At 43.3% G+C, this 20,810-nt stretch overlaps 2 protein-coding genes across 9 annotated transcripts in view; one reads left to right on the top strand and one right to left on the bottom strand.

The window, feature by feature from the left end:
* Window positions 1-11,664, bottom strand: part of HEPACAM2 (HEPACAM family member 2) — a 51,935-nt gene extending 40,271 nt beyond the window's left edge. For 2 of the 6 annotated variants that reach the window (XM_008261726.5, XM_002713804.6), the window contains exon 1: window positions 3,582-3,757. In XM_008261726.5, the coding sequence (XP_008259948.1) occupies window positions 3,582-3,660 (79 nt within the window). In that variant the 5' untranslated portion in view covers window positions 3,661-3,757. Of the gene's footprint in view, window positions 1-3,581; window positions 3,758-11,491 lie in introns of those variants that run through there. The other 4 variants (XM_008261725.5, XM_017344316.4, XM_008261727.5 and 1 more) reach the window with 3 other exon arrangements.
* Window positions 11,665-11,668: 4 nt separating this feature from the next.
* VPS50 (VPS50 subunit of EARP/GARPII complex) overlaps window positions 11,669-20,810 on the top strand; it is a 119,511-nt gene continuing 110,369 nt past the window's right edge. Inside the window, exon 1 of one of the 3 annotated variants that reach the window (XM_008261723.5) lies at window positions 11,669-11,864. In XM_008261723.5, coding sequence (XP_008259945.1) covers window positions 11,832-11,864 — 33 coding nt within the window. In that variant the 5' untranslated portion in view covers window positions 11,669-11,831. Of the gene's footprint in view, window positions 11,865-14,222; window positions 14,403-20,810 lie in introns of those variants that run through there. The other 2 variants (XM_070059817.2, XM_051852990.3) reach the window with 2 other exon arrangements.

Genomic DNA, 20,810 nt, shown 5'->3' with positions numbered 1-20,810 from the left:
GAGTGCCAGCTCGGGTCCCAGCTGCCTTGCTTTCAATCCAGTTTTCTGCTAACGCACCTGGGGAAGGAGTAGAGGCTAGCCCAAGTACTTGGGCCCATGACACCCATGTAAAAGACTTGGATGGAGTTCTGGCTTTGATCTGGCCCAGACCAGTTTATTGTGGCCATTTGGGGAGTCAACTAGTGGATGGAAGATCTTTTTTGCTCTGTTATCTCTCTCTCCTCTTCTCTTTCTGTCACTCTGCATTTCAAATCAATCAACCAACATTTTAAAAAAGAAAGCGAAGGGCCAAAAGAATTTTGAGAAGGTACAAATTGAAGAAGACTCAAAGACTTTTGAATAATTTTCAGTTTTTTTCCATGTATTGTCAATCCTTATGTATCCTTTAATAAAGTGGCAATTCTCTATAACTCTAAAACCAAGGATAATTGTGGGGATCCACATAATTGCCTTGGGAACTCAATACAAAAAAACTTGCATGGCTGCTGACATAAAATGAGGTGGTTGCCTCTGGCAGTGAATGGTTTTATCACTGACTTGTTGGTCCATTTAAGACATTTAACAGCTCAACATAGAAGTCATTGCTAAAAAAATAAATAAAAAAAGAAGTCATTGCTAGACTGAGGTGTCCATGCAGAGGGCCTGAATGCAATGCTGACCAGTCTGTTCTTGTCATTTGGGGTCGCCATAACAGAGGTCCTTGTTAGCCTGCTTCATAAGTTTTCTCATCAAAGGAACAAACTCTTACTTTCTTTGTAATCGTGTTTGAAAAAGATTGAGAGTTAGTATTCTGAGTGGTTGGGAAACACTGTATTACTATGGGTGACAGTATCATTAGAATAGAAAGGTTACTGACTTTTGGATTTGAGTCAGGGTGTTGAATATAATGTATGAAAAGATTGATTAGAGAGTCTATAGCTAAAGCTATAGGAAGAAAGCCTTATTTAATAAATTGTTAAATATAATATGTTGAGTCCCAGAGAAAATGAAACCACTTTAGTAGACAATAACATTTTATACGGTATTTACAATTTAGAGACTGTCTGATGTAATAATACCTTTTTATTGCCATTAATATCTCTGAATATATTCATTACTTCCATGTCAAATGAATTTTTTCTAATATGTGTACTCTTAAATGAACATGCTATTATAATAGCTATCTGCTTAGAAATTGTCTATCCCATTTTTAATAGATAAATTATAGGTAATAAGTTATAAGGATGTCATCAAGGAATGAATTTTTCTTTATACAATCAATATCTTAGCTTTGTTGCCAAAAGTCTTTTTATTCTTCAGGGAGGCCATGAACCTACCGATATGATTCAATCCACACTTATAGTAAAATTTGTGAATAAATAGATAGATGGAAGCTTCCTTTACATTTCAGGAACACATTTTTTTGTCATTTATATGTTTCATCCTAGAGATATGATTAATTCAGGATGTCAAATCCAGTAGTTTACTAAATTTAGAAAAATTAGCTTTATTCTGAGAAATTGTCAAGTGCTCTTTCCTAGTTCCATGAGAAGACCTAAAAGACTAGGACTTTTGATTTTATTAAGTTATCTCCTTTGTGAACAAATAAATTTCTAGAAAATAAATTATGTAAAAATTTATGAAATTCTAATTTTCCTTTAATATTCCAAATATTTGGACTCAGAAACTCAACTTTATTGGAGTCACTACTGCTAAAAAGAAAAAACGGGCTTTTTGCATGTAAGATATTTCACTGATCTGAAGAATCATTGATAATATCATTTATAATCTGAAAACAAAGTTATAGCAATAATCTCTTTAGAGACTCTCTTGACCTGTGTAAGTATAGTCTTCTGACAGAGTACGCAGTGAAGCCATACTTGAAGTCATACAGTAAAGCTGATCTACATTCCAGCAACAAGGACTCCCTAGCCCAGTTCACTGTATTGAATATAAACATCAGACGTCACAGAGTGACCTCTGCTGTAGCTCAGAATGGCTGGCATTAACTTCCCTGTTATCATGCGTGGTGTTAGTAAGCATAATACAATTACTGTTGACTGAAAACAAACTCTTGCATCTTTATAGAAAACAGACTTTATGAAGATGCATTTTGAATATATTGTACAAAGCCAATTTTTGGGCCTCAGCTTTTAATGATTATTTTAAAAAGAAGAAACAGACAGAAATGCAATATTCCTAAAAATAAAGTTCACACCTAACCTATGGTCTTTCCAAAACTGTACCTATGGAGAAAAGTAAATTTGCAAAAGAAAGAAAGTCTTAAGATATAATAACCACTTCAACTATTTATGAACATGTTGTTTCTACATTTTATTTTTGTCAAGTTCCTCAACTGAATTGACTCTGTTCTTTTTAAGACCAACTACAAAGCGATCACTTATGAAATTATAAGAGCCTTATGGTTTTAAAATTAAAAATAATTGGGGCACTGACAGTGGATACTCTCAAAGCCAAGAACAATGCCAAAGACTGCCAGTTATGGTAATTGTTTAATATTGCAAATATTTTGAAAAGATAAAAATCAGCTATAATAACATGATCACTGTAGTAACTTGAGCAATCACAATTAGATGTAACTCAAAAAACTTTCAAAAATTTACCAACTGTTTCAAATATATGGGATATGTACAACATTAGGTCTAAATCTGAATAACAGTCATACCTAGAATGAAAACTAACAAGATATGCCAGTGAAAGTAAGGCTCTAAGTAACTGAAAAAAGTCTAGAACTTCAACTGCTTATATTGCTAAATTATTCTTAAATTTTAAAGAATAAAATGTTGTATGAATTCCTGTCTGTGGACTATGAGCGAAATAAGAAACTTACTTGTCTTTTAAAGCTGATGAATAGGAATAATGGAAAAGAGAACAGCTGGCGAAAATAGGGTTGACATGGAAAAAAGTAGGAATAGTGGAGAGACTCCTATCAACCCTAAGGATAAAGAGGAGAATGAAAGAGAATATAAACGTATAGAAAAAATTAATAGGAATAAGCATTGGGCAAAAAGAAAAGTGAAGGGCATTTTGGATAAATAATGTTTTTAAACACAGTCTTCCCTTTGCATATGAATTTTTGTCACCTTTGTCTATATTCCAAAAGAAAGGTAACTTAGAATAAAGCAGAATCAAGGGTTGGCCACAGTATCTTTAATTAAAAGTTTATTAAAATAAGCAACTTCCATGAATCATATTGAATATCATTCCAAGCAGTCAGAATTTCATGGCCTATTAAAATATTTGTCAAAATAAACACATTAAAGCCTGTTCAGCCTCCGTGTAACCTCAGTAAAAAGAAGAAATTCATTATAATTCTAGAATATCTTAACTTTCTTCACGAGTGCTAGTGGCAGTAACTGTTGTTCTAAGAAAACCATAATGGTCTGTTTATTGAGCCTCATTTCTCCTAAATGTTCCTGCTTCTTTGCTCGAACAGTGTGTTATTGTTAAAAGGTTCTGACCTGCTCTTTAGTTATCTGGGCGAATCTACAGCCTATAGCAAATATTTACCATTTACCCACAATAATAGTAATAATTAAGAAAACCCAAATGGCTACAACATGATTCATGCAGGGCCTTACCTAAGAGAAGGAGGAATATTTTGCACTGAACGCTGCCAACCTTGCCGCTGAAGGGCTCCATGAAAGCATCCTGTCCCATGCACGCAGCGCCTTGTCCTTGGTGAGAACGTGGTTCTTGGACTGGCAGCTGCTGGCTTATTTGCTAGGGAAATCAGTAGTGAGGCAACAGACCCTACCCTGCCTTTGCTTCTCTGATTTGAATACAGAATGAATGTGTATACAAAGGACACAGGGAGAGGAACACCTGTTACACGCTCCGCAAGAATACAGGCTTACGACTTTCAGAGTAGTTTCTTGGCGTTAATAAGCAACTGTCAGTGCATTTTATGTTATTTGTGGTTCCTAATAATCACATGAAGGAAAACATCCATTTAGGAGACCGTATTGGAAGAAAGTACATTTTCAGAAGGAGGGAATATTGTGAAATTTATGAACAAAAGCTTAGTTTCCTCTTATGCAATAACTATGCTATTAGTTTGAAATGAGTGTTTTTTAAATGAAATTTAAAAGTATGTATGTCTGTGCTAAACATTTAGAAAGCTTCACAAACTAAGTGACATAAAAATTATATCAAAGAAAGGGCCAGCTCTGTGGTGTAGTAGGCTAAGCCTCCGCCAGAGGCACTGGAATCCCTTATGGGCGCTGGTTTGTGTCTTGGCTACTCCTCTTCTGATCCAGCTGCCTAGGAAAGCAGCAGAAGGTGGCCCAAGTGCTTGGGCCCCTGCACCCCTGCACCGGAGACCCAGAAGTTCCTAGCTCCTGCCTTTGGATGGGTTCAGCTGCAGCCATTGCAATCATTTTGGGAGTGAACCAGAGGGTGGAAGAACTTTATCTCTGTCTTTCCATCTCTCTATAACTCTACCTCTCAAATAAATAATCTTTAAAAATTACACCAAAGAATTAAAACAGCACCAGAGTACCTTAACAGATACATTCTCCTACGCAGTATTCTCTACTACGAATGACTATGATGGTTTCATTGAATCTATGGATTGATCACACTATGAAAAGTAAATCACAAGTGTGTTTCCAAGTGGAACTGTTACTATAATTAAAAGCCGATGTCAACAGGTAATACTGGGGCCACATTTTCACAACTGAAGCACAGAGGAAGTGAACCAATGATGCAGAAAAGATACTGCCTCCAGCGAGGTGTTGGAGCTATGGTGTTCTAGCCTGGCCTCTTCATTGTCATGGCAGCAGGTCACCTGAACACTTCTGCTTGATTTACAAAGTTATAAGTTAACCCTTATTTGCAACAAGGGTCTGGTCAGAGACTTCCACTCCTAAAATGGAAAGTTTATAACCAAGTCTGCATCAGATCAGGCGAACTGCTTGCATAAATCAGTTTTTAGGCCCACTGAAGTCCAGTCCTGCTGGGAGAAGGGAGATTATTTCTCAAGCATAATTCAAGTCAAGAAAGAATGCTAGCTATTTTGAGATCCAAGTTTGGAAACACTCTTTGTATCAAGGCTCCCAAATGGTCTAGAAAGGCTTCTTCTGGCAAAGAAAGTGAGTGACTACTGGGAAGCTGCATCCTCTTCAGAGGTGGGTCACTGTATCATCTCTCCATGCTGTAGACAAAGGGCCAGGGCTCATCCCACACCTGGGTAAGACCCCACCACACTGCCTCTGTCCTGTTTTAAATCTTGAACATATGTCTATTGCATCTCTTATCTCATTGACCTTGATTTACTTTACTGTGTGTTCATTTTCCCTTTGAGCTCCTTGAATACAGAGAGCAGTCTTATTTACTTAGGGGTCCTTGGTGCATAACTAGTACTTTTGTTAAGTTGTTCCCCAGAAACAACTGCAGATGTTCTTCCACCTGTGCCTCCTGATTCTCAAGAAAGGCACAGAGGAGCAAGTGTTTGGTATAGCAGGTAAGAAGCTGCTCCGGACTCCCACATCCTGTATCAGAGTGCCTGGGTTTGAGTTCCAGCTCTGCTCCTGATTCCGGATACCTGTATACACAACCTGGGAGGCAGCAGATGATGGCTCTAGCACTTGAGTCCTTGCCATCCAAGTGAGAAATCTGGGTTGAATTTCCGACTCCTGGCTTTGTGCTGGCCCAGCCCCAGCTGTTGTGGCAGTTTGGGGAGTGAACAAGTAGATGAGGGATCTTTTTCCTTGTCTCTTTTTCTTTATGTCTCATAGCCTTTGAAATTAAATGAAAATGAATACATAAACTTGAAAATGCAAGTCAGTTAATACTGGATTGCACAATACAATTTGGAAAGTAATATGGAAGTTATGAGGCTCCCTTAACACCATTTAGATCAATATTAATCACCAACTGCCTTTACTAAATTAACTCTTTCCAGTAATTTCAAACCCAGTGCTGCCTCATGATTAATTTTCTTGAATCCTTATCAAAACAAGAGATATAAAGGCACCTGGCTTTGGCCTGGCCCAGCTCCAGTCTTTGCAGCTATTGGAGAGTGAATCAGCAGATGGCAGGTCGGTCTCTCCCTCTGTCTCTCTGGCTCTCTCTCTCCCTCCCTTCCTCCCTCCCTTTGTAACTCTGCCTTTAAATATAAACAAATCTTTTTTTTAAAAAAATTTGCAATTTAAAGGGCTGTTTTAAATTCTGAGATTTTTTTCCTTTTGTTGTATTTTAAAATATCCCATTTTTCTGGTGATCCCTGTTAGGAATTTGGAAAACATTATGCTGAGTGAAATAAGCCAATCCCAAAGGGACAAATACCACTTGTTCTCCTTGATAGGTGACAACTAACTGAGCACCAAAAAGGAAACCTGTTAAAGTGAAATGAACACTATGAGAAACGGTGACTTGATCAGCCCTCACCCTGACTGTTGATGAGCAACTTGATATGTTATCCCTCTTAGTATTTTTTTTTTGTTTGTTCTACTTAATACTTTTGGTTGAATACTGTAATCAATACACAATTCTTCTTAAGTGCTGAAACTTAACTGAAAAGTGATCACTGTTAAATGTACGAGTGGGAATAAGAGAGGGAAGAGATGTGCAATTTGGGACATGCTCAAGCTGACTTACCTCAAACGGTAGAGTTAGAAACATACCAGGGGATTCGAATTCAATCCCATCAAGGTGGCATGTACCAAAGCCAGCTCACTAGTCCCAGTGATCAATTTCTGTTCACAATTGATCATAATGATAGGACTAAGACCCAAAGGGATCACATAAACAAGAATAGTGTCTGCAAATACTAGCTGATAGAATAAAAAAGGGAGAGAACGATCCAACATGGGAAGTGAGATACACAGCAGACCCATAGAATGGCAGATGTCCTAAACAGCACTCTGGCCTCAGAATCAGCCCTTAAGGCATGGGGATCTGGCTGAAAAGCCCATGAGACTATTTCAGGCATGGAAAGCCAAGACACTCTGGGGGAAAAAAAAAAAAAAACTAAATGAAAGATCTCCGCGAGTGAGATCCCAGTGGAAAGAATGGGTCATCAAAGAAGGAGGTACCTTTCTCTGAAGGGAGGAGAGAACTTCCACTTTGACCATGGCCTTGTCTAAATATGATCAGAGTCGGTGAACTCAGGGGGCTTCCATAGCCTTGGCAGCTCATGACAAGAGCCTAGGGTGATTACGGAGGCCATAAACAAGAGTGTCAATTTGTTAAGTCCACAACAGGAGTCACTGTGCACTTACTCCTCATGTAGGATCTTTGTCCTTAGTGTGCTGTACATTGAGATTTAATGCTACAACTAGTACTCAAACAGTATTTTTCACTTTGTGTTTCTATGTGGGAGCAAACTGTTGAAATCTTTACTTAATGTATGCTAAACTGATCTTCTGTATATAAAGAGAATTGAAAATGAATCTTGATGTGAATGGAAGGGGGGAGGGAGTGGGAAAGGGGAGGGTTGCGGGTGGGAGGGACGTTATGGGGGGGAAGCCATTGTAATCCATAAGCTGTACTTTGGAAATTTATATTCATTAAATAAAAGTTTAAAAAAAATCCCATTTTTCTAGACATGAGGTGATAGTAGTGCTGCATAGATAAATTAAATGCCATCATGAGTCATACACGTGATCTTTCATGTCACAGCACACCTTAATCTACAGGGCACAGTCTTGGGAAAATGCTATTTCAATTGGCAGAACTATTTCAACATGCCCTCTAGTGGTAGTTTGGTAGCTATAAACTTGTTATATGTTTATAACCCAGGGTGGATACACAGAAAGTCATAAAAGCAATGTTTTAATTTAACTTCAACTGTTGTCAATTTTTACAACATTGTGAAAAATAGTCTGAAGTTTTCGTTTTATCATTAAGGAATTTCCCACCATCAATATCTTGCACGACACCTGTAACCCACTAGAAAGTTCTGTCCTACCATCACATTCAGAAAGAGAATGTGGCATTACTGTTTACTGATCTTAGTTATATTTACATGTAATCTGAGAAAGCTGATAATCTAACACAAACTAATGCATGTCGATTCAAGGAGTCATGGGATAGCGTTTGTGTGTGTAATCACATAGGATACACACACACATACACACATTCTCCTGTGCAGGTCATGTAATCACATAGGGACACACACATGCTCCTGTTCAGGGGGTGGGTGTATGTGTGTTGGGGGGCATTTTTGTTCTCTCTCACGTCACGTTGCATAGTTTACAGTCTATTTTAAATGTAAGTAACTGTAAGTATGCAGTAAATATTTGCTTTGTGAATTATAAACATACACATTCTTTAATCATGAGTGGGATGTGTGTCACAGTGGTAGAAACAACTGGGAAGCAGACGTGAGGATAGGCCAAGGTCAACACAGAACAGAGGGGATGAACAGGAACTGGGGAGAGAAAGCATTTTCTTACTGTTGTAATTACGCAGATCCCAGGATGGCTTATGGTTTTGAGGAAGAGCTGGCTGCCAGAAGAGGCCCTCGCATGTGCTTGTGCCCAGGCTGGGCTTCATTCCTTCATGGTTTGCCCTCCAGAAGCCAAAATCGATCAAATAGTGCTGCTGACCATCTACACAGCAGTATCTTTCTTGCCGGGAGCCTCTCCAGCTCACCGTTTACCTTCAGCTCCTGTTCTGTCTTCTATTTCCACCTGATCAGGAAGTGTAGTGACATCATCCTACAGAGACCACATCTCTCCATTCCTTTGACATTTATAGAATAATAATAAACATGTTGCTCAACAAAGCAGGATACCAGCTCCTATTTAAGCTTCTAGAGCATCTCTTGTTTGAGCCAGTAGAGAGATGCCCTTTTCCTACTTCACTGCTCTTACCCAGAATGAGCTCTGATGTTCCTGCCTGCAAAACTGGGCGTGGTACTCCCTTTCCAAGTTACTTAGGGCTCCAGGTAGTTTATATTTTGTTTTTAGGTTTCTGTTTGTTTAGTTCAGCAAACAAAAATGCATCATGTATACAGCTCAGTTATTCTGTGTAATGTTAGGGTAAGTTGAATTAGAAAATATAATTTAGTCAACAACATTTGTTAGTCAACTGTTGTTAGTTAAATGACTAACAGTGCTGTCAGCAACAGCACTGATTTACTGTATGTGCTTTCAGAATTAGTTATAGCCTTTTAACCACTTGAGGCCTGGGTTGTCCTTTTCTCCAGTTTATAAGAAAAAACTAAAATGTACAGTACTGGAGTAAAACATGTTTAATGCTTATTGGCTTTTTAGTGTCCAGTAAATATGGAAAAACTCATTTCCCAAAATTTTGCCAATAGAAAAAACAAATACACAGGCTAAAAAAATCTTGTTTTTGGTGACTCTTTGTGTATTTCGAGTGTGTCAAGGAGGAAATTCTGGGTTTGAATCTAGGTTTCTAGACTTAGATCAAACTCTAATAAAACGTGTGGCCCTAAAACCTTACACAGGAAAATGTTCTCCTTTCTAAGTCATGGATTTGAAATGCTAGAACTTGTCTCCTAATGAGAATCACTGAAGATCTTAAACAAATGATCCCAAAGAAAACAACAACTATACAATAGCATGCTTACTCAGGTGAATCTGAGCAATAAGGTGTGAAAACTACTAGAATTGGATCACTCCGAAAATAGGTTTTCAACAAAATTGTAAAATCTTTGTGGACAAACACCATACATAATTGATCTGAGGTGATCAGTCCAGTGCTGTTCTATGCCCAACAATCAACAGATGTTTATTAAATTGAGTTTCATTGTATATACTAATATGGTTGGCAGTTTTCTGTTTCTGCTGACACTTTGCAGGATTTTGAAATATTGACGATACTCACACATCAAAAGTTGTTGACAAATAAAATTAGAGCAGGTAAAGAACACACTAAGGGCTGGTGCTGTGGCGCATTGGGTTAGGGCCCTGACCTGAGGCGCTGGCATCCCATGTAAGCGCCTGTTTGGATCCTGGCTGCTCCACTTCCCATCCAGCTTCCTGCTGGTGCGCTGGGAGGGCAGCAGAGGATGGCCCAAGTGATTGGGTGCTGCACCCACATGGGAGACCTGGAGTGGGAGAGGGGCTTCTGGATCCTGGCTTCTGTCTGGCCCAGCTCTGGCCATTGCAGTCTTTTGGGGAGTGGATCAGCAGATGGAGGACCTCTCTGACTCCACCTTTCTCTGTAGCTCTGCCTTTCAAATAAATAAAAACAAATCTTAAAAAAAGAACACACTAAACTAGAATTGCCTTAATGTGACAAGATTGTTTTTAAGGGTTTATAAATAACAGGGTCAAAGAGGCATATAAGAAAACCTATAAAAAGGAGTTGCTAAGTAATAGCGACCGACATGCAGAAGGTGGATCTGCAAGAGCAGAGAATTGGGCAGAAGGTAGACTGTTAATTCCTTGTAATTGTATAGTGCTTTACAACTTGTAAATTGCATTAACCTAGGATTGGTGAGGAAACTTTTTTCTGCCAAGGGCCATTTGGATATTTATAACATTCTTTGTGGGCCATACAAAATGATCAACGATTAGCCTGATATGCAGTGAATTTTGAATCCTGTCTGCTGTTGCCTTGATAGGGCCAGACCAGAGGATTGCAAAGGCATCACACAGCCCCAAGTTTCACAGTGCTGCTACGTACAAAGTCCTAGGTCAACTAGGAGGGGTCCTTAAAAAGTTCATGGAAAATGCAGTTATGAAAAACTTAAGCATGGATTTAAATATTTTTTGCGCCACATTAAACATCTTTGAATATTTTCCCATGAACTTTAAAATACCCTCGTATTAGGCCTATACTTGTGAACAATAAAGCAAAGCCTCTGAATGGAGAATTCAGAATTGGCTATAACTTTGATTTTGGGCTCCCCTAAACTTCAGTCATTTGTAAACCACTTCTGTTATTTTTACCACATATGACTACCACCCATAGTTTTGTTACCTAATAGTTGTCATTAGGTGGATACTTTAACCATTTTTTAGTTGTCCCGAGAAATGACTTTGAAATGATGGGTGTCACATATTTTGTTCTGATAAACATTGACAGAATGTAAACACAACTATCATTGGTATCATGCTTTAGGACTTGCTATTCAAAGCCATCCATGAGCCCGACTCAAAACATCTGGATAACCAGGCCTTCGGTTTCTGCAGTAATCCTGAGTAAATTCCTTTAAAATGACCTGTATATGCACTATTCGTATTTTCCGTCTGGATTGTTTTAAACTGCAGGGTAGGTGGGAGTCAAAAGCCTTTGATTTTAGGGCCTCTGCAGGGGTGCCACAGTTGGGGAAGAACACGCCTAAGCGGGGCCGGCCGCCTTTCGGGCAACCGGCACGACACCTGTGCTCGGGCCAAACTCTGGCTGTCCCGAGTTCTCGGGTCAGTTTCGGAGAGCGCTCGTCCTTGAGCCCCTGCACCTGCGCGGCAGGCTCGCCTTCTCCCGGCCCGCCCCTTCCTCCGTCACGCTCCCTGGGGGCATCGAGTCAGTGCGGTCTGAGTACTCGCTGCTCAGCGTTCCTGTCGTCCAATACCTGGTCACCTGTGCCGTAGGTTTCTGCCTCGCAGAAGCAGAAATCTCAGTCCAGAGCGCAAGTACCGCCGTCAAGAACCGCGGTGCAAGCTTCCCTGAAGCGCCCGCCGCTTGGCTTGCCGGGAAATGGAGTACCTGGGCTGGCCTCTTCCGTCTCTCGCTGCCGCCGACAGCAACCGGAAGACTACAGTTCCCAGCATGCCCAGGGAGAGCAAGGATGACCAGGTCGGCTGCTCCACGTGACAACCCACTATGGCTTCCCAGTATCTGGGCCCGCTGTCGGGTGGCTTGATGTGATTTGTGAGGTTTTTCCGGGAAAGTAGCTTCCTCACGATTTCGACATGCAAAAAATCAAGTCTCTTATGACCCGTCAGGTAAGTGTCGGCGGCTGAAGCCAAATCCTCCCTCATCTGGGTTGGGAGATGAGCCGAGATGTTCAGTCTCTGGGCCGTGGCGGGCAGAGACCCAAGTTAAAGGTGGTGGCAGGTGCCAAGGGAACAGGGGAGCCGTGGCACGCCCTGGAAACTTGCCTGAGCTTCCTAGATGGGAGCCCGGCTCCTGCGGCTGCAGCCTTCCAGCAACTGCTTCAGACGAGGGCAAGGAGGCAGTCAGAGAGCATCCCTGGCTCCCCTCCTCCCGTTTTGGTCATCTCTTCAGGACGGTCCCAGCTCCCCTGCAGTGTCGCCTGCATCCGGACTGTGTGTCCGCTGCGAGCTGGTGGCCTGCGGAGAGAGGTGGGGGTAGGAATGGCCTGGAACGAGTGAGAATAGCGGGAGATTCGGTAGCCTGAGATTTTGTGAAAGCCCCCAAACTTGCAGCTTAAGTTTCCTTACAGGGCTGAAAGTGAGGCTAATAATTATTTTGGTTTGTTCTGTCTCTGATTTTATTCGGTTCCTTTATGAGCCATGAATAAGCCAATGCATGTGAAAACTTTGGGAAATGCTACCCTAAAATTTTACCCTTGTCCAGGCAAAATGATGATATATATAAAAAAAACATAATTTATGGTTTTAAATTAATGTGGCTTTGAAGAGTTTGGACAACATGGAGCATAGTCCTCTAGTGAGTTTCCCCCGTGCGGTTTTCTGTGGTTATTTAAAAGGGAATGCAAATTCCAAGTTAAATTCTTATTTGTGAACTCAACTTGGGAGGTATTTGAGGATACAAATTGTGTACTTATGGTGGACAGTGCACAAATGATTCTTACATGATTATTTTACTTGCATTAAATTGCATTTAGGTAATGCCATGAAAATAGAAGTAATAAATCCCGTGCATAGTGACTTTTTTCAAAGTAAGTGATCAGTCACATTTGGCAGTCTCTCACCTTCGTTGAGCACTGGTGGTGTGCTTCCTAACGCTTCTTACTTGAGGACGAATTTGGGTCCCGCTTCATCCTGTGGTGGTTGTTTGGTTATGGGCAAGTTTAATACTGTATCTAAGCATCTGTTTCCACATCTTTAAAATGGGAGTGATAACGTGTGCCTCATGGGATTAGTATGGTAGTGATGTTTACGTGATATAATGAAGTTAAAATGGTAAATAAAGGGGTTAACTGTGCCTGGGCATGACCAAGGAAGTGATTGGTTATAGAGATCGCCATTGGCTGTGTTGATGGTGGGAAAGCAGGAAGAAGTAACCAGCTGTACCTGTCATTCAGGCAATAGATTCTTTCTTTCTTTTTTTAATAAAGGTGCTTAACTTTTTTTTAAAGATTTTTAAAAATTTATTTGAGAGGTAGAGTTACAAACAGAGAGGGAGAAACCGAGACAAAGGTCTTCCATCCATTCTCAAATGGCCACAAGCTGGGGCAATCTGAAGCTAGGTGCCAGGAGCTTCTTTCAGGTTTCCCATGTGGGTACAGGGCCCCAAGGACTTGGGCCATCTTCTACTGCTTTCCCAGGCCATCGCAGAGAGCTGGGTCAGAAGTGGAGCAGCTGGGACTTGAACCGGCACCCCGTCATGTAGTTCTTTGGGGCCCAGATTGTTACAGTTGTACAACAGCTTTGGTTGTGTGTGTGTGTGTGTGTGTGTGTGTGTTTTATATAAGAGCTTTATTTGTAAAAGTGAGTAGGAGAGAAGAAACACAGAATTCCAAATGTCAGTAAAAAGTTGATGTCTCTTAAGTTTAATGGAATTGCTTTGGAAATGGTAGCTCTTAAGCCTCAGCCATTTGCTTATTGAACTTGAGGTTTATTTAGAATAGAAAAGAAATAACCAAAACAAAGCTCGGAAGAACATATGTCAAAAGTTGGTATTATACTGTAAAAAGTGGGGTAAAGTTTGGAGTTTTATGTAAATTTTAAAAGTCATCCTAATAATGTTTATGGCTTGCCTTCCACATACTTGATTATCTTCAGTGTATGGCTCATGAATCTGTGAGCTGTGAAAATAAGGTGCTGCCTAAGGGACTTTGTAGACTTTAATTAGTACTGTCTATTACTGGTTAAGTGTATAGTAGGACGAATAAATATACACAACATATTTCTTTTTTTTGAGGCTACTGAAAGTGCTAATAATATATGTTAAGTTCATGTGTGGAAGTACGCAGCTAAGATCTTGGAAGTTTAGGTTTTAGAGGATTTCATTTGTCCATGGTCTTTGTTTACACACGAGTGCTTTGTTGGCTCCGTTTAGATGGGATCTGTTGTCCGTCATTCCTCCATCACGCCAGCCTCTGTTCTTTCAGTCCAGTTAACAAATGATTATTGAATACCATGTGCCAGGCGCCTGTGGGAGTTTGGGACATGCAGCAGGGAACAGAACAGAAGAGTGCTAAGGCAGATGCGGCGACCAGTGCTTTAGCGGCCAGCAGCATTAGGGATCTGGGAGTTGTGGGCCGTTTAGGGTTACTTATAATTACAGGCAGGGAGGCCCTGGAAGTCCTCACTGTGACGATAGAGCCTCTGAAGGTGAGTAAGTGGGGCCTGTGGCTATCTGAGAAGGTGCGTTCCATGCGGGGAAACGCAGGTGCAGAGGCCCTTTGCAGAGGCCCAGTGTGAGGAGAAGGTGGCGGGAGGTGAGGTTGGGCTGCTGGGCTTGGAGAAGCTTGCAGGCTGTGACTTTCATTGTGGGTTAGAGGCCCTGCAGAGGAGGGAGACATCCCACCTAATGCTTCAGAAAGACTCTTCTGACCTAAGTCTTCTTTTTAACTTTTATTTAATGAATATAAATTTCCAAAGTACAGCTTATGGATTACAATGGCTTCCCTCCCCATAACTTCCATCCCACCCACAACCCTCCCCTTTCCCGCTCCCTCTCCCCTTCCATTCACATCAAGATTCATTTTCAATTCTCTTTATATACAGAAGATCAGTTTAGCATATATTAAGTAAAGGTTTCAACAGTTTGCACCCACATAGAAACACAGAGTGAAAAATACTGTTTGAGTACTGGTTATAGCATTAAATCACAATGTACAGCACATTAAGGACAGAGATCCTACATGAGGAGTAAGTGCACAATGACTCCTGTTGTTGACTTAACAAATTGACACTCTTGTTTATGGCATCAGTAATCACCCTAGGCTCTTGTTATGAGTTGCCAAGGCTATGGAAGCCCCCTGAGTTCACCGACTCTGATCATATTTAGACAAGGTCGTAGTCAAAATGGAAGTTCTCTCCTCCCTTCAGAGAAAGGTACCTACTTCTTTGATGACCCATTCTTTCCACTGGGATCTCACTCGTGGAGATCTTTCATTTAGTTTTTTTTTTTTTTTTTTTTTTTTTTTTTTTTTTTTTTTTGACAGAGTGTCTTGGCTTTCCATGCCTGAAATACTCTCATGGGCTTTTCACCCAGATCGGAATGCCTTTAGGGCTGATTCTGGAGGCCAGAGTGCTGTTTAGGACATCTGCCATTCTATGAGTCTGCTGTGTATCCCACTTCCCATGTTGGATCGCTCTCTCCCTTTTTTATTCTATTGGTTAGTATTTGCAGACACTATTCTTGTTTATGTGATCCCTTTGGCTCTTAGTCCTATCATTATGATCAATTGTGAACAGAAATTGATCACTTTCTTACCTAAATCTTTAGAGCAGACTGAAGAGGCAAAGAGTGGAAGCAGGGAGCCCAGTGAGGAGTCTGTTGCAGTGATCCACGTGAGAGGCTGTGGGCCTTCCTCGGGGTGCCAGGGGTGGGAGTGTTGACAAGAGGATGGTGGCAGTAGTCAGTGGAGAGGTGCAGGTGTCCCTGGTGCGTTGTATCTGGACTGTGAGGGGAAGAGAAGCATTGAGGATGACCTCGTATGGTTTCCAAGCTCCCACCCCTGGAAGAATGGAATTGCGATTCATGGAGACAGATGAAAGTGAGGGAGGAACAGACAGAGAGAAGGAATGTGCTTTTGAACTTGTTAATTTGAAAGTCTTGTAGATGCTGAAGTAGAGAACTAAAGTGGATGGTTGGCCAATGAGCCTGAATTTATTGAGAGAAGTCCAGGATACAGACTAAATTTGGGGAGTTACAAGTGTGTAGGTGGCATATAAGCTGGTCAGATCACCAGTGGAGTGAGTGGAGACAGACACGGAGTCCAAGGTTGGAGGTTTTGAGAACCTAGTGTTAGAAGATCAGGGAGGAGAGGTGGATCCAGCAAAGCAGAATGAGAAGGTGCAGCCAGTGAGATCAGACGTCTCTGGCATTCCAAATGACAAATAGCAGATGCTCAATCAATGTTGCTGAATGAGTGTTAGATCAAGAGAACAACCAAGAACAATGGCTCTCAGAAGCCAAGTGAAGAATTTAAAAGAGGAGAGAGTAAAGAGCTCTGTGGAGTTCTTGCGGATCAGCCCATTCCGGGGCGGGGGTGGGGGGTGGGGAATGAACGTGACTTGACTGCTGTAGGGGTCATGACGTTGGTGGGGGCAAAGCCCGATTAGGACGCTTTCAAAAGAACATAGAGGCTGACAAATTGGGAACTGATTGTAGACTCTTGAGTTTTGCTTAAAAGAGAAGGAAACGATCATGACAGGTGCTCTTTTTGATTTGTTAAGACTTGGGTTGTTGAGGCCAGTGTTGTAGCAAAGTGGGTTAAGCGGCCTGTGACACCCAGCATCCCATATAGGTTGTGGTTCAAGTCCTGGCTGCTCCATTTCCAATCCAGCTCCCTCTAATGGCCTAGGAAGAGCAGCAGAGGATGGGTCACGTGCCTGGGCTCCTGCACCCACAAGGAAACCCGGATGAATCTCCTGCTTCTGCTTTTGGCCTGGCTCAGCCTTGGCCATTTGAGGAGTGAACCAGCAGATGGTAGAACTCTCTGTCTCACCCTCTTTTTGTAACTCTACCTTTCAAATAAGTAAGTAAATAAATAATATTTTTAAAAAGACTTAGGTTGTTGGCTGCATAAATGGAAAATGAGGATTTGTATAGATGTAACTCTAGTAGTCTGAAATGTTAATCTAATTCAGGCAAAGAAATAAAGTGCAAAGGCAGGTATTTTTTATGAGGAATTTTGTTTATCTACTTATTTATCTGAAAAGCAGAAAGGGAGAGAAAGAAAGAGAACATGAGAGTGTGCAGCTATCCACTGGTTCACGTCCCAGGATTGGGTTGGGTTGGGCCAGGGCAGAGCAGGTGCCCAGAACATAATCCAGGTGTACCACGTGGTTGCCAGGAACCGAGTTTCTTGGGCCATCACTGCTTTCTCACAGGGTCTGCATTAGTGGGAAGCTGGAATCATAGCTGGGAACCAAACCGAAGCACTACGCTGTGGGATGTGGATGTGGGGAGCAATCCGGACTAGACTAAGTTACTCGAATTAGGACTTATTCTATGCATCTGCTCTCCCACAATATGGCGCTGGGAGAGAAGTAAACAGCTTCCGCACAGCTGCCTCCAGTTCAACCAATTAACTGTAGGACTTGCTCCTGATTGGAGAGCAGCGTACTCAGCCGAGTTGGGATTGGCGGAGGAGGACTATAAAGGAGGAGAGAGACGGCATGCACCAGGAACATCTATGGGGAACATCTAAAGGGAACCCGTGCAGCCCCCGAGAGAACCGGCCGGCGGTGTGCCGCTCCCCTGCGGAAGTGGGGAATGCGGCCAGGGGGAACTGCCCTTCCACGGAGGTGGAAGGGATAGTAGCCAACCCGGGAAGAACCAGCAGCAAACCCGGGGAGGGCCGAGCAGACGAAAGAACAGCGCAGGGTCCTGTGTCGTTCCTCCACGAAGAGGGGGAGCGACATAATGGTGCCGTGACTCGGATAGGATACCTGGAACGGATAGGAAACCTAGCTCGGATAGAAAACTTAGGACGGATAGCAAACTTAGGAGGGAAGAAACGGGAAGAAGCAGGAAAATACTGGAGAGAGAGACTAGCGAAGAGCCTAGGGGAAAGCCGGACGAGAAAGGTGCCGGAAGAAGCTATTGAAAACCTAGGCATAGACTTGGATACGGACTGTGGGAAAGAAGTTAGGATTGAAAGCGAAAGTGAAAGCTTTCATAGACTCGGATGCGGACTATGGCGGGGAAGCTAGGAGATTGAAAGCGAAAGTGAAACCTGGAGGAGGCTTGGACTCGGATACGGACTGTGGGGAGTAGCCAGGAGAAATGAGAGGAATATTGTTGGAAGAAAACTTAAGGAAACATACCGGGTAGAGAAAAACGTTAGGGAGGATGAAGCCGCGAGTGCAGGCCGAGGCGGAGATATAAGCCACCTTGGAATTCTTCAAGTCACCCCGGGGAGCAAGAGGCGAAGATCTGGAACCAGAGGCAGAGACGTGGGCCGCCAGGTTGGAATTCGCCAGGTTAGTCCGGGGAACTTGGACTGAATGCCGGTGGTGGCGGAAACATTCGCGGAAGCCGCCGCGTGCAGAGAGAGCACGGGGCGTGAATAGATGGGGAACGCAGGGGCTGGCGCGAGGCCGTGGTGCGGGCGCGAAGTGCGTGGAGACTGCGGAGCGTGCGCGCAGAGCCGGGAACCCGCCGGCGGGGCGAGGCGCCGGGAAGCCGCGCAGAGCCGTGAAGCCGCCGCGGGGCGGGCGCCGGCGGGGCGAGGCGCCGGGAAGCCGCGCAGAGCCGTGAAGCCGCCGCGGGGCGGGCGCCGGCGGGGCGAGGCGCCGGGAAGCCGCGCAGAGCCATGAAGCTGCCGCGGGGCGAGGTGCCGAGAAGCAGCCTCGGGGCGAGCGCCGCCGGAAAGCCGCAGGGATAAGAGAAACAGAAGTTTTAGAAGTAAAAGAGAAATAGGAATGTTGGCAGACAGAAGTAAAATGGGAGAAATAGAAATGCCCGGAGATAGAGAAATAGAGAGAAATAAGGCCTCCCCTCAACATGCCAATTAGAAGGCTTGGATTCGGTCTGCCCGATTAGTGAGGCGATGAGTACCTGGGTGGCTAGCCGCAGGTCACCGAAGACAGGCACGAATTAACATCAGTAAAGCTTCCCCACAATGCAACAATATTAAGCTTGGATTCGGTCTGCCTGAATTAAGGCGGTAAGCGCCAGCAAAGCTCGACCAGAGTATGAGCTGCAGGTCACCGAAGATAGGCACGAACCAACACTAATAAGTCTCCCCCACAATACGGCAATGAGAAGGCTTGGATTCGGTTTGCCTGATAGGTTTTGTAAACACCTGCAGGCAGTTCTAGCAGAGCAGAGCATGCGCTGCAGGGCACCGAACACAGGCACGCATCAGCGCCTAAAAACCTCCTCACAATGGCGAAGAGAGGACCCGGATTCGGTTTTCCTGATTGATAGGACTTGTAAGAGCCTGTGGCAACTCTAGCAAGTACAGCAGAGTGTGTGCTGCGGGACACCGAAGACAGGCGCGTATCAACGCCAAAAAATAAAAAGAAAGGGGGATCTGTGGGGAGCAATCCGGACTAGACTAAGTTACTCGAATTAGGACTTATTCTATGCATCTGCTCTCCCACAATATGGCGCTGGGAGAGAAGTAAACAGCTTCCGCACAGCTGCCTCCAGTTCAACCAATTAACTGTAGGACTTGCTCCTGATTGGAGAGCAGCGTACTCAGCCGAGTTGGGATTGGCGGAGGAGGACTATAAAGGAGGAGAGAGACGGCATGCACCAGGAACATCTATGGGGAACATCTAAAGGGAACCCGTGCAGCCCCCGAGAGAACCGGCCGGCGGTGTGCCGCTCCCCTGCGGAAGTGGGGAATGCGGCCAGGGGGAACTGCCCTTCCACGGAGGTGGAAGGGATAGTAGCCAACCCGGGAAGAACCAGCAGCAAACCCGGGGAGGGCCGAGCAGACGAAAGAACAGCGCAGGGTCCTGTGTCGTTCCTCCACGAAGAGGGGGAGCGACAGTGGATATCTTAACCAGTAGACCAAATGCCTGCTCCCTAAATTTTACATATATTTAAACTGGGGACATTATCAAAACAAAAATAAAAAAGAAAATCAAATACAGATAATGAGTACAAGGCAAGCTTCAACTTAATAAAGACGGAGTAGTATAGTTTTGACCCTGGTTTGTGCTTTAGAGAAATGAAGATGAAATAAAAATGCATATTGGGTAGTAGAAATCTGTAAAACTGGGGCTGGCGCTGTGGCATAGCGGGTAAAGCTGCTGCCTGCAGTGCCGGCATCCCAAATGGGCGCCAGTTTGAGTCCCAGCTGCTCCACTTCTGATCCATCTCTCTGCTGTGGCCTGGGAAAGCAGTGGAGGATGGCCCAAGTCCTTGGGCCCCTGTACCCATGTGGGAGACCCGGAAGAAGCTCCTGGCTCCTGGCTCCTGGCTTTGGATCGGCACAGCTCCAGCTATTGCGGCCAATTGGGGAGTGAACCAGCGGATGGAAGACCTCTCTCTCTCTCTGCCTCTCCTTCTCTCTCTGTGTAATTTTGACTTTCAATAAATAAATCTTAAAAAAATCCATAAAAAAAAGAATTCCATAAAAAAGAAATCCATAAAACTGATAAAAGTTTCAAGAACTATCATGCTGAAGTATAGTTAAATGTAAGATGCTTTGCTTTAAGATAGTTACGACATTTTTAATTTCTGTTTTGATAACATAAAAACATTTCTTTGTGGTCATTTTAATGTTACACATAATGCTTAACTCTTATAGAATGCTTGTGACAGGGCTGGCTCTGTGGCGCAGAAGGTTAAGCCTCTGCCTGCAGTGCTGACATCACATGTGGGCACCAGTTCCAGTCCCAGCTGCTCCACTTCCCATCCAGCTCCCTGGTAATGCGCCTGGGAAAGCTGGGGAAGAGGGCCCAGTCCCTGGGCTCCTGAACCCATGTGGGAGACCTGGGAGACACTCCTGACTTTGGCCTGGCTCAGCTCCGGCTGATGTGGCCATTTCAGGAGTGAACCAATGGATGGAAGATCTCTCTCTCTCTCTATTTCTGCCTTTCAAATAAATA

The sequence above is a fragment of the Oryctolagus cuniculus genome, chromosome 16 (genome assembly GCF_051225735.1).
Source record: "Oryctolagus cuniculus isolate XC-2025 breed Fujian yellow rabbit chromosome 16, ASM5122573v1, whole genome shotgun sequence".
NCBI lineage: Eukaryota > Metazoa > Chordata > Mammalia > Lagomorpha > Leporidae > Oryctolagus > Oryctolagus cuniculus.
This window is presented reverse-complemented; position numbering and strand designations above follow the sequence as displayed.